A 25,863-nucleotide genomic window follows, 5' to 3' on the forward strand; every position below is an offset into this window, starting at 1 on the left:
TGTGATTCTTTTTCTTTCTCTTCTCTTGTCTTCTCTGGTCTTCTTTCTCTTTTTTTTTTTTTTTTTTAACAGGGTCTTATTCTGTTGCCCAGGCTGGAATGCAGTGGCGTGATCATGGCTCAGGTGATCCTCCCATCTCAGCCTCAGGAATAGCTGGGACCACAGGCACATGCCACCATACCTGGTTAATTTTTTAATATTTTTTTAAAAAATATAAAAGATGTGTAGAGACAAGGCCTCACTACATTGCCCAGGCTTGTAAAAGAATATTTCTAGGCTGGGCGCTCTTGAAATTCCAGCACTTTGGGAGGCCAAGATGGGCAGATCACCTGAGGTCAGGAGTTCAAGACCAGCCTGGCCAACATGGTGAAACCCCGTCTCTACTAAAAATACAAAAATTTAGTTGGTTGTGGTGGTGAGTGCCTGTAATCCCAGCTACTCAGGAGGCTGAGGTATGAGAATCGCTTGAACCTGGGAGGCAGAGGTTGCAGTGAGCCTAAATCACGCCACTGTACTCCAGCCTGGGATACAGATGGAGACTGTGTCTCAAAGAAAAAAAATAATATTTCTAAAAAAAGATAATTTCAAATTTAATGGCTGTTCTATGTTATCAATTATTTTCTTATTTGTTCCATTAATAGTACGTTAGATAATGAAAGGCTTTGTCATACTCAGTAGCATTATAAGTAAGCAGAAAAAAATGATGGCATTTGTATTGGTTTAGTAGACTTTGGTTCTTTGTCTATAATATTAATAGTACTTTGTTGTTGTTTTAATCACCCTTGATCTGTTAAAACCATTTATCTGGTAATCTTCAATCTTTTTTTCTGTCTCAGCACAGCTTTGGGATGTAGCACAGTGATTTTTCTGAAGTAGAGTGAGGGAAGGAGTATCTTCTTTCAGCTCCCTAAGAGTATTTATTTTATTTTTATTTTTATTGTTCTTAGAGACAGGGTCTCACTCTGTTGCCCAGGCTGGAGGGCAGTGGCACCATCATAGCTCACTGTAGCCTCCAAATCCTGGGCTTAAGGGATCCTCCTGTCTCACCCTCCTGGGATAATATTTGGGACTACAGGTACATGCCATCATGCCCAGCTAATTTTAACAGTCTGTTTTTGTTTTGTTTTGTTTTTTTAAGCAGGGAAGCAGGGTCTAATTCTGTCACCCAGGCTGGAGTACAGTGACACAGTCTTGGCTCACTGCAACCTCCACCTCCCGGGTTCAAGCGATTCTCATGCCTCAGCCTCCTGAGTAGCTGGGATACAGGCATGCGCCACCACGCCTGGCTAATTTTTGTATTTATAGTAGAGATGGGGTTCCACTGTGTTGGCCAGGCTGGTCTCGAACTCCTGACCTCAGGCGATCTGCCCACCTCAGCCTCCCAAAGTGCTGGGATTACAGGTGTGAGCCACTGTGCCTGGCCAACAATATGTATTTTTGTAGAGATAGGATCTCACTGTGTTGTCCAGGCTGCCTTGAACTCCTGGGCTCAGGAAGTCCTCTTGCCTTGGCCTTCCAAAGTGCTGAGATTAGGCGTGAGCCATTGCACCTGGCCCCTAAGATTTTTAGTATTCACCCTTTTTCCTCCCCACTTGTAGTGCTTTACAGGAATACATGATAATTTTGAGTTTTATAATTAACATCTTAAAGACAAATTGTAATCGTAGAAGCAGTGATCATTTTGGGCACATGGCATGTATTTTCATGTCCTTTAAAATTGGTTCTTCCGCTCAAGTAGATTGGCACAAGCAGATACTTTGCTGCATTTGAGTTGTGGCCTTCTTGTAGCATGTTGGTACATAAAGATTCATATTTTAGAGAATCAAGTATTTCCATTTAGATTGGTTGATATGATTATCATTAAAGTTGCTAAGGGAGCCACATTATCCCTTTCTAGCAATCTGATGAATCAGTTTTCAATTTTCTACTTTTATTAATACTGACCTGTGAGTTGAAGAAATATTTGCTGGGCGCAGTACCACTGCCTGTAATTCTGTCTATTCTGGAGGCTCTCAAGAGTTTCAAGACCAGCCTAGGCAACACAGCAAGAACCTGTCTCTAAAAAAATAAAAAGAAAAAAAGAAAGTCTTATAAATTGACCACAGCATGGGCAACATGGTGTGACTGAAGCATAGAATACAGCAATGTAACAGCAGGACAGAAAACCTGGAAAGTTTGAGGTAGTAGTGATAGTCCATATATGGCTAAAAAGGATGTTTTCCTCAAGTTGTAAAATGTGGAATTTAGAAAGTAAATTAATATATTTCAAAGGATTAGTTGAGGTTTAACATATTTTATGGCTATGAAGGCAATAAAGACATTTTACACATTGACGCTGTGATGTAGCTACATCAGAGAGTGTGACGTGCCTGTGATTGAGCCCTCCTTATTGGCTAAGCTGGCCACTGTTTTTGAAACTTAATGGTAGGCCTCTGACGAAAGATCTAATGTGGATAAAACCTGCATTTTATACCAGTGTAAATCAATAATTTCAACTTTGTTTTGGTGGTTTTGATGTTTTTTCTCTGAAAAGGAACTCAGGAAATGTGATTAATAAGGTCAACTACTAGATTTAATTTTGTTTTTGATGGAAATATTTTTTCCTAGAAAATTTAATGGCCATGAATCTGATTGCAGAGATTATTTACCATAACTAGACCTGTCCCCTGACAGGCAATTTAAACCACTTCCATTAAAATCTAGATGATCAGAAAGAATGTTGTGGAACATTATAAAAGAGGGCTATGTGAAAGTAAATTCACATCTAGACTGTTTTAGTATTCCTGCCTTCACCTTTGAAAGTCAGTGCACACAGTATAATCTTTTTATTGTCTTTGAAGCCCATGTTTATGATTGATTTAAAAAGGTGGAACAATTTATTTTGAGGTTCTTTGGGTAACAGTGTACCCTTGTATAGGAATCAAGATAGATCTAACTTTCACCAGAAGTATTCATATACCCAGTAGCTTTATGGTGAGGTATTTGAGTGTTTTTATCTGAATAAGGAATATTAGACCAATTTAGAAATACTGTTGCCGGAGAGGACCCTTTCAGTTTTAGTACTTGATGCATACGAAATTCATATGTGTTTTATACCTGAATAGATTGATTTATCACATAGTTATTGAGCACCTACTATTTGGCAGGCACTGTTCTAGGTACTAAAAATTCAGCAGTTAACAAAACAGATGTCTCTCCTCAGAGGACAATATCTTGGATATTATATTCTAAAAAAGCAATAATAGCATACTTTAATCTCGTCTAGAAAAGAAAAGATTGCTGTTTTAGGGAGTACACCATTATCTGATAGAGCTTTGCATTTGCAGGTTTATGACTCACTGGAAGCAGATACCCCTGTAGTTACAAGGGCCTCAACTCTCTCGGCTTCAAAAGATGCCTGTGATTTTCCTAGCTTGCTCATGTGCTCCTTCCGACATGAAGTCCTTTCTTTTTTTTTGAGACAGAGTCTCGGTCTGTCGCCCAGGCTGGAGTGCAGTGGCGTGATCTTGGCTCACTGCAAGCTCTGCCTCCAGGATTCATGCCATTCTCCTGCCTCAGCCTCCCGAGTAACTGGGACTACAGGCATCTGCCACCGCGCCTGATTTTTTTTTTTTTTTTTTGTATTTTCAGTACAGACAGAGTTTCACTTTGTTAGCCAGGATGGTCTCAATCTCCTGACCTCGTGATCCTCCCGCCTCGGCCTCCCAAAGTGCTGGGATTACAGTCGTGAGCCACCACGCCCGGCCATGAAGTCCTTTCAAATAGACTTATTCGGTGTCCCAGCCTTCCCTAGTTTTTTTTTAAGCCATCTTCCCCTTGGACTCAGTGCAGTCTGAGTTCATTGCACACACATTGTGTGTGTATGTGCATGTGTGTGGACATGCAAGTGCACACATGTGCTTCAGCTGGATTTTAAACTTCTTCAGGGAGATTGTGGTCAGTGTCTTTAATTTAGCACAGTGCTTTGTATGTGGTAGCATTTAGTTGTTGACTTCAAGCTACTGTCCTAAAATTGCTTAAAACCATAGCAGTTCTTTTAAAAAGTGTTCTATATGGAATTTTTAAAAAATGCCTTGCATTTCTTGAAGGTTTGTCTTTTATGGTTGGAGTCAAACCACTTAGTATATAAAAACCTTTACTTCTATTTTTAAAAATTGTAGATTGCACTAATATGAAATTTCTTTGGAAGACTCTATATGCTCGAGTTTTTTTCATGTTTATGAGTACCATAGCTGTGTTGAGGTGAAGAGAATCACTCTCTCTAATCAGGCAAAATAATGTAACTAAATTATTATGGCCATATCTAACATTTACTTTTCTTTTTATTTGAAGAGGGTGTTAACAGGGGCTGTTTTTCTTTGTTATAACTCTCTTCCTTCTGCCTTTTCTTCTTCAGAAAGTTTAAGCTAGATTTAATAATTTCCATTATGATTTCTGGGTTTTTTTCCAGTATGCTTGATTGCTACTGAAATAAACAGGTTAAGTCGTCACTGGAAGTTCCATTTTGCCCGAGTCCAGTGTTCTCTCATTGGAATACCTCTAGCTTAAGGGAGGATTTCACTAGCGTATCTTCTCTGTTGACTGAGCCAAGGTTTCCTTTGGCATACATTGACCTCAGCGGGTGTGGCATTTTGTTGGGAAAGATTTGTATCAATAGCAAAAATGTACAAAGTGATCATAGTATTTTATGAAAGTAGGTGGATTATATTTTTTCATAGTTGGATTACAAACTTAATGATTCATATTTTATTAGTTGGTTATAATTCTGTTCAGCCTTTTGTTCCTCAGCCTTTCATTGGGATAACTTGTGGAGCCTGGTCACCCATTTAGTTTTGAAGAATTCTTTATACAGAAATTTAAAAAATCAACTAATTATTTTTAAATGGCAAGTAAAAATTATATGTATTTGTTGTGTACCACATGATGTTTTGAAACATGTATATGTTGTGGAATGGCTAAATTGAGCTAATTAACATTTGCATCACCTCACGTAGTACTTACCATTTTTTGTAATGAGATCATTTAAAATCTACTCTCAGCGATTTTCAAGAATACAACATATTGCCATTAACTATAGTCTAGAATTTTAGTTTTTAATGAGTTAAATGAATTAAATGAAGTGGACCATGCAGAATGGAATGTAATTGTCAAGTAATTAGTTGAAAAATCTTAAAAGAAAGTAATTTTGGGCCGAGTGTGGTGGCTGAGCCTGGCAGATTGCTTGAACTCAGGAGTTCAAGACCAACCTGGGCAACATGGCAAAACCCTATCTCAACAAAATAATAATAATAATAATAAATATTGTTTTTTAAAAAGGTAATTTTTCTTTTAGACTTTTGTTTGGCAAACTTAAAAAATCTAGTGTACCAAATAATGCTTTTGTAGAATTCTAGTAGTATTTTGAAGGAAGGAGGTGATACATGAATGGATGGATGTTATTATAAGTATCTGAATTATTTATCTGTACTTTGATAGTGCTAATATAAGAACATTCATTCATTCTTTTGTACCTTAGACTAAGTGAGGTTGTTTTCTCTCACAAGCCTAAACATTTACCACTTTGTTTATTCTCTTCTGTTACATACTTGTTCATTATACATACTGCATCCATTTGTCAATACTTCTGATAGAAAAAAGGATTTAGAAATCATGTTTAACAAAATCTGGTTATAAATAACTGAGACTTGGATGGCGTGGTAAACTGTGTCTTTGCTGACCTTCTTCTCATAAACACCAACAGGTTTTGGGTCCTGCTCCTCGGTGGTGTTCCTTCTTAGACAACCTGACCGAAGAATTAGAAGAGAATCCAGAAAGCACAGTCTATGATGATTATAAATTTGTCACCAAGAAAGACCTTGAAAATTTAGGTAAAAAAAAAATTGTGATGAAATATTATGTAATTACTTTATTTCTACTTTTTTTTGAGTTTTGAACATGAGAATTGGCTGAGCCGTGTTTACTTCATCTCCCAAGTCTTCCCTTTCTGCCAAATCAGATATTAAACATATTATAAATTGTCAGATTTGTAACCTTTCTCCTTAGAGAAAAGTTCAAGTAAATTTAACATGCTGAAGCTTTTTTGTATTTTAAATGAGAATTTATTTTAGCAAATAATTTATTTTAGCATACTAGCTATATAGAGGAAAAAAATTGTCATGAAAGCAGTGATTTTTTTTTTCACCAGTGTTATCTGAAGTATAATAAGGTTTTGAAAATGTCTCAGAGACGGCAAGTAAATGATTCCTGCCTCCCTTTTAGGTTTGATTATAAAAGACCCAATCCAAAACTTAGAAGTGATACACTGAAACTTCAGATGTAGAAGAACCTTAATAGTTACTTTATGTTTAAAGGTCACAAGCCAAGAAGTGTCTTAAAAGAACAGCAAATACTTATGAGATAGGGCTTACTATGTACAGACAGTATTTTTTTTTTTTTTTTTTTTTTTTTGAGACAGAGTCTTGCTGTGTCACCCAGGCTGCAGTGCAGTGGCCCAATCTTGTCTGATTGCAACCTCCGCCTCCTAGGCTAAAGTCATTCTCCTACCTCAACCTCCCGAGTAGCTGGGATTACAGATGTGCGCCGCCATGCAGCATGGTAAGACGGGGTTTCACCATGTTGGCCGGGCTGGTCTTGAACTCCTGGCCTCAGGTGATCCACCCACCTCAGCCTCTCAAAGTACTGGGATTACAGGTGTGAGCCACCGCGCCCAGTCTGTGCAGGCAGTATTCTAAGCGTTCTACATGTAACTCATTTAATCTTCACATCCCTATGGATTGGGTACTATTATGATTCCATTAGATAGGGAAACTGAGGCAAAAAAAAAAAAAAGATAAATGTACGTTGCCAGAAGTTTCAGTGGTAGTAAACTTGAGAGTTGAGCTTTAAATCCAAGAGTCCATGCCCTTTCCCCAGCCATCCCAGCCCCTGCAGGACATGTTGGGCCTGCTTGCCTAGCCCTCCTCTAGGTTAGAGTAGATGGTGCTCATCTTGTTCTGCTGCTGCCAGAGGGCTACAGCAGAAGTTACTGAGAGTGGGAAAACTTAGAGGATCCATTCTGTACAAGGCAAGGCAACTTAGTTGTCTTTGGAACAAATAGATGTGCAACAACAGTTGAGTATTAAAACAGAATCATGTTACCATTAGATTAATTAAACTTCCTTTTTAACCCATATCTCATAGCACAGTTAATCCAGGCGGAATTACTTTCTGTCAGTTACTACCAAAAAAGAGCTGAATTTAGCCTTTTAAAAAATGACTTGAATGAAATAGGACCTTCTTACTGCAGTGCCTTCTTAAGTGTCTCCAACGTAATTTTCATAATATGCTGTGTCACACTCACCTACATTCCTAAATCGAATGAAAAAAGGTCATTGTTCTTTCATGGATTTTTTAAAAACTACTGTGTTTAGTACATTTTGGGTTCTTTTTCAGTTTCTTTACTGGGTTTATTTTGGGTGAAAAAAGCAGTTATATAAGTTTAGGTATATTTTGTTAAAAAGTAATTGTACTGCTCATTTTTAAAACTATAGAAATAGATATTCAACAAAATGACAGTCATACTAGAAAGCATTTTATGTATATTACTAATATCTTTTGATGTCAAATGAGCTTTTATCATTTCCCCATAATATATAAATCCTTCTAAATAGAATATCTTAAGAGTAGAAGTAAGTAATGAACTTCCCTTACTTCCTAAGATTATTTTTAGTGCAGCATTAGTATATTGAAGATTTGCAAGTTCTGACTCTTCTGAATATGGCCAACAGCAGATCTTATAGCTTGGTATTTCCCACAGTGCGTTCTTTGGAAAATTACGTCTGTAAAAAGGACTGGGTGGATAGCATAGTGGCTGATATTGTGGGCACTACAGGTAGACTGACACGGGTTTACATCCCACCTTTCTCACTTAATATCTGCACAACTTGGCCAATTCACTTCGCCTCTTTAAGCCTTGGTTTCCTCATATGTAAAATGGGAATAATATTGGTCCCAACCCATAGGGTTGCCTGGAGAATGAATCAGAAAATGCTTGGAAAATATTCAGCACCCTGTTATTTTAGGAGATTTGTGGCAAATAAGTTTGGGAAATGCTAGATTAAGCACAGTTAAATCAATTTCTTTACCTCGCATACTTCTTAGAGCCTTTAATACCATCATACATTGTAAATCTCCAAACGGAAGGAAAGTATGAAACATTTCCCAAACTTACTTGACCATGGAGCCCTTTTTTCTCAGAAGATCTCTTGGGACTAGTGATCCATGGAGTTAACTGTAGGAAATGCTGCTGCATCCGATTCTTGGGTTAGGATTGTTTCGCTATGAAAAGCGCTTCACTTGGTTTTTATTTATGACCTGACTTGGATTAATTCTGTGACATTAATAAAGGAAACAAAAAATTGCTTTTGCAATCACTGGTATATGTATTTTATAATGTAGTGGTTAATCAGACCCTTATCCTGAGGAAGATTTAGAGAATATACACGTGCAGTTGTATACATTCACATTTCATTAAGGCTCAGCCCTCTTTTGTTAGGACTCCATTGTGAAAGTGCAAACCCCGTAGTTTTATTAACCTAATGAATTCTATGACAGTATTTTCCTAATCAAGTTTTAGAATTCCATTATGAGAATATCCTAAATTTAATTTTCTTTTTTATATTGTTCTATAGCATATACTATTTTATACTACTGTATGATTTTGCTCAGTACTTGATTTTCAGGTCTAGATGGATGTATATTTCTAAAATTTGGAAATTAGAGTAATGCTTTCCTTAGAAAGACAGTCACTTATACCAGGGGTCCCCAACCCCTGGGCCATGGACCCATACCAGTCGGTGGGTGGCCTATGAGGAACCGGGCCACACAGCAGGAGGCAAGTGGTAAGTGAGCATGACTGCCTGAGCTCTGCCTCCTGCCAGCCATGGCATTTGATTCTCATAGGAGCGGGAACCTAGTGTGAACTGCACATGCGAGGGATCTAGGTTGTGGGCTCCTTGTGAGAATCTAATGCCTGATGATCTGAGGTGGAATAGTTTCGTCCTGAAACCGTCCCTCCCTGCATCCGTGGAAAAATTGTCTTCCACAAAACCAGTCCCTGGTGCCAAAAAGGTTGGGGACCACTGACATATATCATACATGTTCTGCATGTGAGTACATCACATGTGGACTTATTTTGAAGATCTCAATCTTTTTCTGTGTCAATATTTAGAATTAATAAATAATTCCTGTGACATAGAGCATTCTTATGTGACCACCAGCACCACAAATTCTAAGTGTAACCTATTAAAACTGGGAAACTCTGTGAAAGGTATTGTTTGAGGCAGGGTTCTCAAATGCTGACTGGCAGTGGACTTTTCATTAGTCCCTGATGAGGAGTGCATATGTGATATGAGTATTAACATGCATGTATGTATGTTTATATATGGTGGTAGGAATTTGTCAGCTGTTCTTTCTTGGAAGACGGTTCTTTCTACGTTGTTTTTGAGTGTCCTTTGTCTTTGCAAATGGTCGATGACAATGTTTCTCCTCTCTCCCTTCTCCTCATTTCAATTTTGCAACTTACTGTTGATCCCCAGTATTATTTTCTAAATTGAACTTGTTTGTGGAAATAAAAAATCTGAGGACAACTCAGAGGGTATAAGGGAACCCTCTTTGTCTTAGTTCATAAGGACTTTCTCATCATTTTTGTGTGTAGTATTATTACATTTAAAATAAGGATGATATTGCTGAAGTAGATTAAATGTTCTCTATAGATATCAAAGAAGATTAGTAATTCTAATCCTTAAATGTTTAGTCTGAAGTGAAATCTTACTATAATCAAATTGTTGCCCAAGAAAAACTGTTGAATGTTAATGAAGATTGCATAAGGACCTGCTGTCTTCTGTTTGACCTTTCCCAGGGCTCACCCACCTCATTGGATCTCCTTTCCTCCGGGCATATATGCATGGGTTTTTCATGGATATAAGACTCTATCACAAGGTAAACAGAAAACTACAGTTATTATGTTTCAGGTAACTAATGCGCAGTCTATGGCCATTTCCTCACTACTCGCACTTTCATAAATCATACATAGGATTTGTAGGGGATCTGCCTGTTCTTTGGCATAACTGTCGTGGTGTATATGAAAATGATATTACCAAATACCATTCTTTTATTTTAAAAACTTTTTTCATTTTGAAAAGGTGAAACTGATGGTAAATCCATTTGCTTATGAAGAATATAGGAAAGATAAAATACGACAGAAAATAGAAGAAACACGTGCACAGAGAGTCCAGTTAAAGGTAAATATTATACTTACCATTGAATTTATCAGAGAAGAGTACTTAATTTCCATTTTGTGTATTATTCCAAAGAAATCTGCCATTCTTTTCTGGATTTTCCATCTTTAATTTGCATCTTTTACTGATATTTTTGGTATAGTTTGTTTGTCATCAGTGTGTCATGTTTGTCATGAGGGTTACAATTTTAGCATTATGACCTCTGCGGTAATTGTACTGTGGGACATAATGCTAGAATGATTGATATTGTCACCTCCACTAGAAACCTGATAGCATTTTTAAATGGGTTTTCCATTTTTGGAGTATCCGGGCTTTGCTAATCCCTATTCCTTACTGACCTTTGGCTGTATCTTAGGCTCTTTTTGGATCATGGGAAATGGTCGACAGTCATAAACTGCACTCGCTGTCTGAGTACATAGAATTTAATGTAAAGAATGATTAACTTGGTATTGGAGAACTGAAAAGACAGAACTGCTAAAGGATGGAGGAGAGAGGTAAACTGCAGGAAGCAGCCACCAACTCAGAGCTGCGGAACAGCCTGGGGAATAGGAAGAGGAGGCTCCGTGGAGCTGGACCCAGGCCTCTGAGGAGGGGCCGCAGGCTGGTTCCAGGGCCCTTGAGGCATAATAGCAAGGATGTTCCTGGGAGCGTTGGAAACTGCAAACTGGAATCCACCACTGCTGTGGAACCATCTTTTGTTTCCAGGACAAAGAGTTGCTGTTGTGTGATGCCAGTGCAGACAGGGAAGGGCAGGCCCTGCTCCCGCACCTGCCTTGCAGTCTGTCTGCAGCCGCCCCTGTTGGTTCATTTCAACCACCAAATGATACCAATGTATATAACTGAACGTTGGTATACGTACATACTCTGTCACTATAAAAGACTAGTGACTGTTTTCTGCATTTACCCTCAGTACTTTTTTGTTTTTCCAGACTGTTAAAAGATTTCTGGTGTATTTTTGAGACAGGATCTTGCTTTGTTGCCCATGGTGGAGTACAGTGGCATGATCAGAGCTCACTGAAGCCTCGACCTGAGCTCAAGTGATCTTCCCACCTCAGCCTCCCAAGTAGCTAGGGGACTATAGGTGCACGCTACCACACTCAACTAACTTTTTGTAGTTTTAGTAGAGACAGAATTTTGCCGTGTTGCCCAGGCTGGTCTTTAACTTCAGGGCTAAAGTGAGCCTCCCATCGGCTTCCCAAAGTGCTGGGATTACAGTCATGAGCCATTGCACTGCCTCTCAGTGCACTGGAAAGAGGCTCTCAGTGCCCTGGGAAGAGAAATGAGGGCGAATTCCCTAGCAGTAAGCTGGGGTTGCCATTTTTTTGCCATGTGGCCCACCTGGTATCACCTGTCTACATTTCCTACTATGAGGATAATGAAATTTTAAAAATACGAATTAGTTGGCTGGGCGTGGTGGCTCATGCCTGTAATCCCAGCACTTTGGGAAGGCCAAGGCAGGCAGATCACGAGGTCAGGAGATCGAGACTGTCCTGGCTGACACAGTGAAACCCTGTCTCTACTAACAATACAAAAAATTAGCCGGACATTGTGGCGGGTGCCTGTCGTCCCAGCTACTCGGGAGGCTGAGACAGGAGAATGGCATGAACCCGGGAGGCGGAGGTTGCAGTGAGCTGAGATTGCGCCCCTGCACTCCATCCTGGGTGACAGAGCGAGACTCCATCTCAAAAAAAAAATAATAAAATAAGAATTAGTTATCTCATATTTATGAAATTATACTTACACAACTGTTTACCTTTAAGCTAATATGTAAATACGTTAGCTTTTAAAATAAAATAAAATACCAGCTTTTATTTTCTCTCTAGAAATTGCCAAAAGTTAACAAAGAGCTGGCACTTAAATTAATTGAGGAAGAAGAGGAGAAGCAGAAATCTACATGGAAAAAGAAAGTTAAGGTAAGGTGAAAAAGTATCGGCAAATTGTTTCTGCATTTTGTTGATAGTAACTTACATCTTTTTTATTGTTTCTTTTTACTTTAAAAATACATGTAGGACTTTTTCTTTCCTACGTATAAGATTAGTATATGCTTAAGATGGGAAGTCTGGAAAATAGAAAAGAATATCAAGAAGAAAGCTATCCTTACGATTCTTATACCAGAGAAAGGCATCATTAATATTTCAGTGAATTTTCTTCCTGTCTTATTTGTTTCAAAATTAGAAACTACAATAGCAAGAGTCTTGTATGTGTAAAATGTTTATCCTGATTCTTTAAAATAACACAGGTGGTTTCCCATTTTGTTAAAAATTCTTTGTAAATATTTTTAATGGCTACATATTCTGTTTTATGAAGTGATTATAATTTACTCAATCCTTCTATTGTTAAACGTTTAGATTATTGTTTTTCTTTGTTCATAACTCCAGAAGTAACTGATTTTTATTTAGACTTGGTGTTCTTACGAGTATGCAGGCTGAAGTGTAACTTCCACCTGCTTTCCTTTATTAATGTGAAAATAGACAAAGATCAGTCATAAAATAAATAAAAGTTAGCACTTTGTTTAGTTGGTATTGTCCAGAGGTGAGATTTTTCTAGTGTTTTCAGATGTATGAAGGTACCTGGGTCCTTGCCAATCTTGTTTTCTCTGCTTAGATGAGGCAGGCAGATAGCCAAGCTTGGTTATGTGCTGGAAGGAGTTGGAAAGAACTGATCTCTGCGACAGCCTGCAGAATCTAATGAGTAAGGAGCTGACCTTGTAGTTTTGGGCCAGCTGTGTGGTGCCCTCAAGAGGTTCTTTTTTTTTTAGCTTATTCTTTCTCTGTCCTCTGGTTTTTAACCAGGTACGTGCATCTAAGATGAGTGAGCTCCTTTTGTCTTCATTTCTGTTCATGCTCTTCAGTACCCAGGGACTGCAACTAAAGGATCTTGTTCCTAGCTCTTGGCACACTGGTTATGTAATCTTGGGTGATTGCTCATCTTCACTGGGTCACAGTTTTTTCATCTGTAACATGCAAGGACCGGATATGGGCATTCTTAGAGCTGTGATTTCCAAATGGATTCAGACTCAAGACTCCCCCTTGCTGTCTTCTGCTTCCTTAGCCTTTCCCTGCATCCCCTCATCCTCGTTTATTACATTCTTTTAGTATATTATTTAAATTTTAATTTATGGAAGCCTCTCAATAGAGGACTTTTAGGTTTCCATTTTCATGACATGAATAGTATGCCAATGTTGAAATAATTCCTCAAACTTATTAATATTTGAATTTATGTCTGTGTGTAATGGTTCTGCACCTTCCTAAGTTACACCAGTGTGTATAAATGAATATATATATCTTTAAGTGTTTAAAATACAAGTCTTTGCTGCTGTGTTGACTCTCTCCTCAGAGTATTCACACTGATCTTCTTGTTAGCTAAGCCTAAGCATGATTAGGGAGGTAACTTTTCTGCTTTGTAATGTCATTTTACAGTAAAAGCTAAATGGAAGTGATCTTTGGATGTACATGCCCTAAGGCTTCAGTAGATAGAGAGTAGAGCTAACTTAGACTGTAGATGTTTGCATTCCTATCTGTGTTTTATGCCAGAGTCTTTATCATCTGATAGCGGCAAGAATACTTAAGTTACAATTTAATTTTGCTACTTTGTGCAGCATGCTATACCAGAGCCTGTTTATAAGGCCCTGTGATTATCTAGATGCAGAAGTGCCCTTCCCTTCCCCCCATTTCTTTGTAGACCTTTGCTGAGGTTGAGGGCAGCCAGAGAAGATTTAGAATACCCCATAGTGCAGGATGGTGGAAATGACCTCACAAGTTGAACACATGCAGAGCAATGCTCATGGTCAGGAGGGAAAGTCAGCATTGTTCCATGCCTTTACACATTTTGACAAAACATTAAAAACTCTCTTACTGTCCATTATAAATTGGAAAACTAGGATCTTTTCATTATATTGTAATTTAAAACATTAGGAATAAAGCCTAATTGAGTATTTTATTTTCTTTGTTTTCTTTTATTTCTTTTGTCAATAGTACTTGGAACAGTGCTTACTTTTTTCTCCTCCTAAACTTTTGATACGGAGCCAGCATTTTTCTTTGCCTCAGCAAATTGTCATACTCACTTTCTAAGTTTGGATAAGCTTCCGATGTTTCATCCTTTGCTCTTTTGACGTTATGAATTGTCTCTGAGAGTTCCTTTAATGTAAAGTTTTTTGCCAGTGTCACTTCCACTGGGACACTTTTCTTCTTCTTGTCACAACTGTTTTCCTCATTTGTTTTCAGAGGTTCACCATTACGTGGTCCCCTCACTACAGACTTAGAGTGCCAGCCAGTGACAGTAGCCACATTCCCTGTATTCCCACAGCCAGCTCTTTCTTCTATAACTCCCTTTAAATTTGATTCACATTTTTGTTGTTGCAGTTTTATCTTGTTGATTAGTTCTCTGTAAATTGTTCTTTTTTGTAAATGTCACACGAGTTTGTCTTCGGTATCTAAAGAAGCAATGCAACAGTTATACATGCGTCCTGTCTGCAGGAACTGAACAGGAAATTCACTGTGCATCACACCGCCTGATGCAGTGTCCAGTCACTGACAGGCTTTGAGAAAAGCAACCCATTATTTACGTAGGGATTTGTGGACTAAAGAGCTCGCTGTGGAGTTATACTTTATGAACATACTCAGTTGATGAACAGAGATAACTGAAATTTGAACCGTCTTGTTGGGGCACCTGGTATTCTTTAACTGCATTCCTTAGCTACTCCTTCCTGTTGGCACCGTGCGAATCAAGAACTTGCCTTTCTGTTATCTCCAGTCACATCTACGTTCCGTTGATGTTCACTCATTTTGTTGCTACATATTCTCTAATTAACTATCAGGATGGCATTTGATTATTTTAAAACCTATTTGTGGGTCACCCTGTAAAGAATTACCGAGCTGTGTACCATTTTACTTCCAGTGAAAAGGAGGAAGAACCTTAGAAATTCCTATCTTCTTCCATCAAACAGCAGTTTCTCTTCAGCTCTTCATAGCTGGAAATGTGATCTTTGTAGCCGTATCATGTGATAACAGAATTCTTCCAAAGAGTAGTATTTGTAAAATGTGCCCCTAATCTTCTTGTCGGTGACTTCCTAGCCCAAGTCAGACCTATTATCAGAGCTCAGTTTCATTCCAGAAATATTTATATATGGTCTTTTGAAAATCTGAGGCTGTGCTTGGAAAAAGTTTCTATAATTTGTTGTTGAACAGTTTCATCTTATGTAAAGTGAAGATCATAGAAATCACTCATGAATTAAGGAAAGAATCCTTCATTATAATTTAAAAGACTACTTGAAAGAATTGCTAAGTCTCATCAGCAGATCATTAGTCTCGCCTTTGAACTCAGCTCCTTAAAAGCTTGAGAACTTTACTAGCTGTGATACCTCCTGATTTGAAAGTCGGTATCTTGCAATACCAATTTGAAAGGTATGTTTTGCCTTGTCTGCAGCTGAAATTTATTGGAGACAGTGAAATGTGTTCCCAAATATTGCTGCCACTGAGAACACAAAAATCGAATAAGATGTTTACTGTATGGTTGATATTGAACCTAAAATGGGAAGTGGCCCACCACATAATGTCAATCAGTATTATATGGACATTATCCAAACTCAGAAATTTTGGTTGCATTAATTCTAGTTAACAATTAAGGCCGAGTGCAGTGGCTCATGCCTGTATTCGCAGTACTTTGGGTGGCTGAGGCAGGAAGATTACTTGAGCCCAGGAGTTGGAGTCTGCAGTGAGCCATGATCACACCACTGTACTGCAGCCTGGGCTACAGGGCAAGACAGCATCTCTTTAAAAAAATAAATGAATGAATGTATTTATTCTTTCAACAACTATGTATTGAATTTCCAGTATGCACAAACAGCTTTGAGAGGCATGGGCATCTGTGATCTGTTTGATTTGTGAGGGTTTGAGTTTTGGTTAGAGCTATTTTTCCTATAGGTATCATTTTTTGTATGTTAGTCTTTTTTGTCAGTTTCTTGCTGTGGCCTTAAAGTCTCTGATGAATGTACTTTCCTTTCATTCTGCAGCAGCTCAGGCAGGACTGTGCATGAGATCTCTAGGCCAGGGGTCTCCAACCCCTAGGCCATGGTACTGGTCTGGGGCCTGTTAGGAATGGCATTTGATTATTTTAAAACCTATTTGTGGGTCACCCTGTAAAGAATTACCAAGCTGTGTACCATTTTACTTCCAGTGAAAAGGTGACCTCAAGCTTCATCTGTATTTACAGCCACTCCCCATCGCTCACATTACTGCCTGAGCCCCACTTCCTGTCAGATCAGTGGCCACATTAGATTCTCATAGGAGCATGAACCCTATTGTGAACTGCGCATGCAAGGGATCTAGGTTGCCTGCTCCTTATGAGAATCTAATGCCTGATGATCTGTCACTGTCTCTCATTATCCCCCGATGGGACTTTCTAGTTGCAGGAAAACAAGCTCAGGGCTCCCGCTGATTTTATATTATGGCGAGTTGTATAATTATTTCATTATTATTACAGTGTAATAATAATAGAAATAAAGTGCACAATAAATGTAATGCGCTTGAATCATCCCAAAACTCCCTCGCCGCCCCCTCCGCCACCATCTGTGGAAAGCTTGTCTTTTCTGAAACTAGTCCCTGGTGCCAAAAAGGTTGAGGATCACTGTTCTAGACTATGTGTATTCTGTGGCTAGGAACCCATGGAAGAGATATTTTAGCAGTTTCAGGAATTACTAAATACGACTGAGAACTTACATTAAAGTAATACCTCATCTCTCTAGGGAATACAATTAGGTACAGATACTTTGGGTTGGATCAGGTCAGTTTTAACATCCAAAATATTATTTTTAAAGCTTTTTTAGTATCAATTAAAATTTTTGTTTTTTTTAAATTACAGTTATACATACATAGTTTTAAAAACTAAACATTTCAGTCTGGGCACAGTGCCTAACACAGACATTACGGGCTCACACCTGTAATCCCAGCACTTCGGGAGGCCAAGGCAGGCAGATCACTTGAGGCCAGGAGTTTGAGACCACTCTGGCCAACACAGTGAAACCCCATTTCTACTAAAAATAGAAAAACTAGTTGGGTGTGGTGGTGCGCACCTGTAATCCCAGCTACTTGGGAGGCTGAGGCAGGAGAATTGCTTGAACCTGGGAGGCAGAGGTTGCAGTGAGCCAAGATCACGCCATTGCACTCTAGCCTGGGCAACAGAGCAAGACTCCATCTCAAAAAACAAACAAAAAAACAAAACAAAAAGACATTTCTGTAATCCCATCATTTTGGGAGGCCAAGGCAGGGAGGATCACTTGAGCCCAGGAGTTCAAGACCAGCCTGGGCAACATGGTGAAACCGCATCTCTACAAAACATTAGCCGGGTGTAGTGGTGCATGCCTGTGGTCCCAGCTACTCAGGAGGCTGAGGTGGGAGGATCTCCCTGCAAGGCCACAGTTAGCCATGGTTCTGCCACTGCACTCCAGCCCAGTAACAGAGTGAGACTCTGTCAAAAACAAAAACAAAAAAAACCTAAACATTTCTCCAAGGTTTGTTAGGAATGTAGGCCATCCCATTGTCTGCCCCTTTTCCTCCCTCTGCCTTCCTCCATTTTCACCTCTTCTCAGACAACCACTTTTGCCTTTTTAGCTGATTATTTTGGTATAAATCTCTCTCTCTCTGCCCCCTCCCCCTCCCTCCCTCTTGCCTGTAGTCCTACCTCTTAACTTGTTAGTGTTAGGCATTATCTTTTGATAACTTTCCTTTCCAAGGAAGCTATATTGTGATTTTGATTAAGTTGGTATTCAGCATTACATTGTTGTACTTTTGTTTTTTGAGATAGAGCCTGTTACCCAGGCTGGAGTACAGTGGCAGAATCATAGCTTACTGCAGCCTCAGTCTCTCGGGCTTAAGTGATCCTCCCACCTCAGCCTCTCAAGTAGCTGGGATTACAGGTGCACACCACACCCAGCTAATATATATGTATGTATATATTTTAGTAGAGCTGAGGTCTCACTGTGTTGTCCGGGCTGGTCTCCAACTCCTGAGCTCAAGAGATCCTCCCACCTCAGCCTCCCAAAGTGCTGGGATTACAGGCACGAGCCACCATGCCTGGCCTACGTAAGTGCTATTTCCAGCCGAGTCAGTAGTAATCTGTGACTGCATTTCTTGTTCAATCTTTGTGTCCTTTGAAGTTAATAATTGTCTCTCTTGCTCGTTTTCTATGTAGTTATCACTAATCAACACCCAATTCTATGTCAGTTCTCTAAGTCTTATTTTGAGATGTTTAGATAGGTTAGACTTATGTTTATTTACCTTCCTGAAGAAGTTGCTTCTAGAATTTTCTGCCCCATTCCATTCTGGCCTGGTCATCTTCTAATCCTGGGACCTCCCTTTACCATTATCCTGGGGATTCACTTCACCTCAACCTGTGTTGGACAGAGAATTACAAGAACCTTCAGTTTCCTGAAGGAATATAGTTTCCAACCTAGGCAAGCAGTCAGTCCATGTCAGGGTATGGTAGATATTTTCAGACATGCAAGTTCTCAACAACAACCAATTCCCCTTAAATGCAGCTTTTCCTCGGGAAGTTGCTAGGGGAGTTGTTTCTCTAAAATAACAGTGTAAGCCCAGGAAGAGGAAGCGTCCTGGGAAACCTGACACGAAGTGACTGTACTGTGCTGCAAGCCCATCTCAGTCTAGAAGTTCGGTCTTCAGTGCTGGGGAATGTTCTTGAAAGAAAATTTCAATTGGTTTTTCCTGCCATGATCCATAGTTATTTTTTGGCAGTGAGGAATAAGAGAGTTAAAAAACTGAATGAAAACTCTAGGTGGGGACAGGGTCCCTCAGTCACTGTGCGGTGACTTGGCCACACTGTTTGGGGAAGGACGCTGCACATGTCATTGTCTCTTAGGTCTTTCTCTTGGCTGGTCAGGTCCTCCTGCTTGGGTGGGGGTAAAGGCCTGGCTACCAGCATTCCTAGAACTGACCACTGTAGGTCACAAGAGGTTGGAGGGGTCCAGAGGGCACCTCACCCCCATGTGCCAGCCTTGCCCTCCCCTCCTTGTGGCCAGCACACCTCTCTTGCTCTTGCAGTGCCAGCCTCAGCCAAGCAACTTATCAGTGGGAAAGGGCTGGGGCCAGGCTTTCCAGAGCTGGGGTGTGATTTTTAAATAGGCTTTCTTTCTGGCTTCCAAATTTTTATTACCCACATTTCCTTTCCTTTTTTTCCTTAAGGGTTTATGCCCTTTTTAAAAAGCTCCTTTTCTGTTGTTCTAGTGAAGTTTTAGGAGAGATTAGAAGATACTAGTGTTCAAGCCACCATCTTTACTCAGAAGTCTGTACCAGCCTAACTTCATAGGTATCATAGCATTGAAAGAACTAATTTGATTGGCCGGGGTGCAGTGGCTCACGCCTGTAATCCCAGCACTTTGGGAGGCCGAGGCAGGCGAATCACCAGGTCAGAAGTTTGAGACCAGCCTGACCAACTGGTGAAACCCCGTCTCTACTAAAAATGCAAAAATTAGCCGGCCGTGGTGGCGCGTGCCTGTAATCCCAGCTACTCCAGGAGGCTGAGGCAGGAGAATCGCTTGAACCCGGGAGGCAGAGGTTGCAGTGAGCCGAGATCACACCACTGCACTCCAGCCTGCGCGACAGAGCAAGACCCCATCTCAAAAGAAAAAAAAGAAAAAAAAAAAAACTAATTTGTTTCAAATGGCAATCATTCTTCATGTATGTTACTATGTTGGAACAAAATAATAATAGGCATCCCACTCAGGTAGACAGATACCATTCTTCCAGGTAGGACTGTGGTATGAATAGTACTTTAATGTTTTCTGTATTTTAATGGTAAAGTTGAGCATGTGTAGACGGGTATTTATAGGACGGATCACTAGCCAGACACTTGTAAGCTCCTATAGAACATTAATAGCTATACCTTATCCTACTTTTTTCCTTAAGACAGCTGTGAAAACAAACAGACTAGGAAAAAACCCTGAGGGAAATATTTTTACAAGCTGGGTCAGAAGAGGTTTTATTTTATAGTTGTTCATCCAAAGCATACTTGTCTTTAGGCAATGCAATTGATTTGTTTTAAATTAAAGAAAAAATCTTAATACCAGCAACATATGTAGTCTTTGTAACATTTTCTCTATTTATTAAATATGATTATTACTTTAATAAATATAGTAAGATGAAAAGTAAATACTTGCCCTTGGGTTTTTTTAACCTGAAAATGTGTAATAGGCACATAGTTATTCATTTGAAATTATCTTTGACAATATCACCTATCCGATATCTACAGATAACTCCAAAATTTACATCATAGCCCCCTCCTTTCTCCTGAGACATGGCGCATTGTTCCCAGACACCTAGTGGTGTCCGTCTGAATCCTGGTGCTCTTCTCCCTGTGCCACAGGCATAGGCAGCCCTAAATGGAGCGTGATTTCTTCCCCTTTACTCCACCCCTGCGTTTTTTCCTAATGCTCTCCAGTGATGGATTCTAACTCAGTGTCGCCAGCTTTCTGGTTGCTTAAGCTACATGTTTGAGAGAAGTTTCTAACCCTGTTTTTAATTCTTAACCCTCCCATCTCCATAGCTGGATCTGTCAATTCTAATTTAGAACTGTATCTCACAATTATTCTTTCTTAAAAACTGTCTTTTCCCATTGCCCTAATTCAGGCCCTGTCTCTCTTGCCAGTTTCTTAAAATGGCTTCTTAGTCTTCTCATGATGCTAACTTCTTACTCAGCAGTCCGTCAGACATCATGCTGCTGCAGACTTTTGAAGCACAATTTTGGGTTGTTTTGTTTGTTTGTTTGTTTGTGACAAGGTCTCTCTGTTACCCAGGCTGGAGTGCATGTGTGATCTCAACTCACTGCAGCCCTGACTTCCCAGGCTCAAGCGATCCTCCTACCTCAGCCTTCCAAGTAGCTGGGACTACAGGCGTGCACCACCACGCCTGACTAATTTTTTATATTTTGTATAGACAGCGTCTCACCATGTTGCCCAGGCTGGTCTTGAACTTCTGGCCTCAACCAGTCCTCCCACCTCAGCCTCCCAAAGTGCTGAGATTGCAGGCGTGAACCACCACCTGGCCAGTTCTGTCATCTGGGAGTCTTGAAGCACACTTCTGTTGATCATCCATCTTCTCCTTCCTCCCTCCTTCTCTGTCTCCCTCCTTTGTTTCTCTTCCTTTTCCTCTTCCTCTTCTTCCTCCCCCTCCTCCTCTTCGCTAGTGGTTTCCCCTTATATCTTCAAAATAACAGTCGTGATATTTAAAATCCTTTACGGTATGACCCAATCAAAAAATTGTTTTTGAAATTGGATCATTCTTATGTCGCCAGACTATTCACCACTCCCATCGGCTGGAAATGCTGTTTCTTCAGATTTCTACTTGTTAAAACCTACTCATCTTTCAAGCCCCCTCCCTGATGCTGCACCCCCCAAGGCCCCTCCTGGGGTGTCTTTTGTTGGATTCCTTTTTCTGTCCTCTCCTGTGGCACTTTCAGCACTACCGAGCAGCCCTCAGAAGAGGCCTAGTAGCACGTGTTTGCAGTGTTTTTTCTTCCTTACTAGTTTAGGATCAGGAACCTGATCTTACCTTTCTTTTTCCCTTCATCCTAAGTCTTTCTTGGAAATGATGTTTAATCAGGGAAAACTTGCTGCATTTAATGTCTTAGAATTTTAGGTAAGGGTTTATCTGTTTTTAGGTACATACAAATAATAAACAGGCCAAGTTCCTTAATATCTTATGATTTACTAAACTTTTGTATAGGTCTGTCACACAAATAATATTCAGAACTCAATTGCCTGCAATCTTGTTTACTCTCAACAGTGGAGAAATAGTAAAGTAGTCTGTTCAGCAGAGTCAGAGTCCATCACAAACAGGTCAGCTTTTTCCAGCAGTGTTCAGGGCTGTTTACTCTGATTGACAAACAATTCTGAGTAAGCCGTTTCATCTGGCTTCCAAGCCTGTAGCAGAGAAGGAACAATAAGACAGTCCTAAATGTGTAAGATTCTCTGTCATCTACTTAAGTGAACAGGTAAGTTTACAGTACGGTTTATAAAACTTTCCACTGAAAATGGTACGAATAAAAAGGAATTTAGTGTCAGTCCTGAGCTATCTAAATGGGTCTCAGTAGCCAAAGTTTTTGTATCTGAAGGATACACAATATCCTTTGACAACAAGTAGTTGACCTGAGGGGGAATATTGATGAAACAACCCTGTAGGGGATGGAAACGTCCCTTCTGTTTCCCAGTAACTCAGCTGGAATCGGTAAACTGACATCACCAGCTTCCTGCATCCCACCATGTGAGTTACTGGCTTTGTATACCTCCTCTCCCAGTTTTGGAATCTGAAGTTGAAAGAATTGCTTATTTTAAGTCAGTGTAGTAACTAAGCTTTATTTAAAAGCCCTGTTTTCAGTGGCTCATGCCTGTAATCCCAGTACTATGGGAGGCCAAGGCACGAGAAATTGCTTGAGCCCAAGAATTCAAGACCATCCTGGGCAACATAGTGAGACCCATGTCTACAAAAAATAAAAAATTAGCCGGGTGCGGTGGTGCACGTGTGGTCCCAGCTACTTGGGAGCCTGAATGAGGTGGGAGGATCACTTGAGCCCAGGAGGTTGGGGCTGCAGTGAGCTGTGATTGTGCCACTGCACTCCAGCCTGGGTGACAGAGTGAGACCCTGTCTCTAAAAAATAATAAAAGCCACTTTTAAAAAACCTAGTATCTTCTTGAAAGGTGTTTTTTTGCATTAAAATGTTAATTGAAGAAATTCTTTCTAATCTGTTAAGCATAAAGTTAGCCAAAAGGCTCATTCTTAGCTCATTGTGTGTAATGGCCAAGTGGTGTAGAACATCTGCCAAGTAGATTAATAGAGGTTGTTTTGGTGGTGGCAGCTAAAACCTAGGGGCACGTTGAAAGTCCTGGAAGAAATTTCATAATGAGTTAATAATGTATGCCTCATGCCGCTTATTAACTTATAATGGAATCAGTGTTTTAAAACCATGTTTCTGGTCAAATTTTAATCAGATATTAACTTAAATTTTTACGTACTTTTTCCTCCTCGTAGAGTCTTCCTAATATTCTCACCGATGATCGATTTAAAGTTATGTTTGAGAACCCTGACTTCCAAGTAGATGAAGAGAGTGAAGAATTCAGGCTTCTGAATCCACTTGTTTCAAAAATTAGTGAAAAAAGGAAGAAGAAACTAAGACTCTTAGAGCAACAAGAACTTCGTGAAAAAGTAATGTACTCCTTATCAGTTAGAATTTGCTACTGTTTCTTTAATGTAATGTTTTCTTTGTAAGTTAGAAGAGTCTTTGATTATACTTGAGATGTAATTAATTCCATATTAAGTGTTTGACATTGGGCTTAGGAGTATTATCTTATTTAATTAAAGGCATTTCTCCTGATGCATGCAGTAGAGCAGCTGTTAGGCACTCATTAATGGGCCAGTGCTGCTTCAGAGAAACCAAGGGGTCTGTGTTTGACTGGGGGAAAGGAGTTGCTGCTTACTATTTTTATTCTCAGGAAGAGGAGGAAGAGCCGGAAGGAAAACCAAGTGATGCAGAAAGTTCGGAGAGTTCAGATGATGAAAAAGCCTGGGTTGAAGAGGTCAGGAAGCAACGCAGACTCCTCCAGCAGGAGGAAAAAGTGAAGCGGCAGGAACGACTCAAGGAGGACCAGCAGACAGTCCTAAAGCCCCAGTTTTATGAGATCAAAGCAGGAGAAGAATTTAGAAGCTTCAAAGATTCTGCCACAAAGCAGAAACTGATGAAGTGAGTAGCACTGCCTGAGCGCACAGTTGACATGTAACCAAGCCCTTGCTTTTCCTCTCTGGCACATTGCCCTAAAGATGACATTTCTGTCTTTGGATGATGGAGGTGCAGAGGGTGGAGGGGACGAGGGAAGCGGGGGAGGTAAGGCCGTGCAGGAGGTGATGTGAGGGAAGCACCCAGGAGGCCTGAGGGGAGCGTCGCTATTGAAGTACATTGGTCTCTAGGGGATTTACTTATTTGTCACAACTTTTTGAGGTATAGTTTACATGCAGTAAAATACAGGGTAGAGAGAGCCTTATGAGTATCAGTGGAACACTTTCAAGCTGCAGAAGCCACACACTTTCCTTGTCCTTGTTTTTTCCCCATGGGGTTCCCTCACCTACAAATACTTACTCTGTGCCCTACAGATCAGTGGTTTGAAGCCTTTTGGACAGTGGTTGCTAGGAGATGACAGCTTTTCTGCTTCTTCACAAAGTTATATTAAAAAATTAGAACCTCGGTTATGTTTACCCCATCTCACTTTACCTGGTTATTGAAAAGGTTACTTGGAAAATTTGCCAGAAATTTTAAGTCTTTTTCAGGAAAATTGAGAGATCGAAAAGAGTGGTATTCTAGAATAGGCAAATATGTAGAAAGAGGCAGAAAGTAGAATGGTGGTTGCCGAGTGTTTCATGGGTACAGAGTTTCAGGTTGGATTATGAAAATGTTCTGGAAATAGTTGGTAGTGGTGGTTGTACAACAGTGTGAATGTACTTAATGCTGCTGAACTGTCTACTTAAAAATGGTTAAAATGGTAAGTTTTATGTTATAAATATTTACCACCCTTCCAAAAAAATTAACCTTCCCCAGAAAAGGTAGTTTTATTTGAATAATTTTCAGTTGTCAGGAGTCTGAGTCAGGAACAAGCTAGGTGTCAAGCCCAAGTTGTATATAAACTCTAAATTATGCAAGTCTCTGCTTTGAGAATTCCTAGGCAAAGTATTGATGCACAAGATTGCAGTATGATAGATGGTCACAGGAGATGTCTTGAAAGAATAGTGGAATGTCTGGGGAGCCAAGGGAGCCATTCTTGAGGTGGAGCAAGAGGAGTGGGCAGAATAGATGAGGTATTAGGCTGGGGTCAGTACATTTCTGTACCTTGTACTTCTCCAGCTCCCAGCTCTCCGTGCAGGAGAAGGTGTTTTCTCCGAAGTGGGAGGAGGAAAAGGGTGGGGAGGACATCAGTGAACAGGTGGAATTGTTTCTGGGGTTGAGATATGTTTTATTCATCTTTATTTCACCAGCTTCTAGCAAATATCTGCAACACCAGATGTAGTGAATCCTTGAATTTAGAATACAGAAGCACTTCAAAATTCTGGTTCTGGTGAACTAACTAAAGATATGTCCATGAATAAAGAAGCTAATAGAGTTGACCCTTGAAAACTCGAGGGCTAGGAGTGCCAACCCCCTGCAAAGTAAAAAATGTGCATTTAGGCTGGGCATGGTGGCTCACGCCTGTAATCCTAGCACTTTGGGAGGCCGAGGGGGGCGGATCATGAGGTCAGGAGATGGAGACCATCCTGGCCAACATGGTGAAACCCCGTCTCTACTAAAAATATAAAACTTAGCTGGGTGTGGCGGCACGTGCCTGTAGTCCCAGCTACTCAGGAGGCTGAGGCAGGAGAATTGCTTAGACCCGGGAGGCAGAGGTTGCAGTGAGCCGAGATCACGCCACTGCACTCCAGTCTGGCAACAGAACTAGACTCCATCTCAAAAAAAAAAAAAAAAATATATATATATATATATATATATATATGCATTTAACCTTTTGTGTTATTTATTTTCACTAGAAAGTCTAGACCTA

General features: G+C 40.0%; 1 protein-coding gene across 1 annotated transcript in view; it reads left to right on the forward strand.

Annotated features, from left to right (window-relative positions):
- NOL10 (nucleolar protein 10) overlaps positions 1-25,863 on the forward strand; it is a 117,199-nt gene that overhangs the window by 76,170 nt on the left and 15,166 nt on the right. The window contains exons 14-19 of the mRNA XM_031008168.3: positions 5,741-5,867; positions 9,899-9,978; positions 10,182-10,280; positions 12,101-12,190; positions 23,312-23,485; positions 23,773-24,020. Coding sequence (XP_030864028.1) covers positions 5,741-5,867; positions 9,899-9,978; positions 10,182-10,280; positions 12,101-12,190; positions 23,312-23,485; positions 23,773-24,020 — 818 coding nt within the window. The remainder of the gene's footprint in view (positions 1-5,740; positions 5,868-9,898; positions 9,979-10,181; positions 10,281-12,100; positions 12,191-23,311; positions 23,486-23,772; positions 24,021-25,863) is intronic.

This window comes from Gorilla gorilla, chromosome 12, assembly GCF_029281585.2.
Source record: "Gorilla gorilla gorilla isolate KB3781 chromosome 12, NHGRI_mGorGor1-v2.1_pri, whole genome shotgun sequence".
Taxonomy (NCBI): domain Eukaryota; kingdom Metazoa; phylum Chordata; class Mammalia; order Primates; family Hominidae; genus Gorilla; species Gorilla gorilla.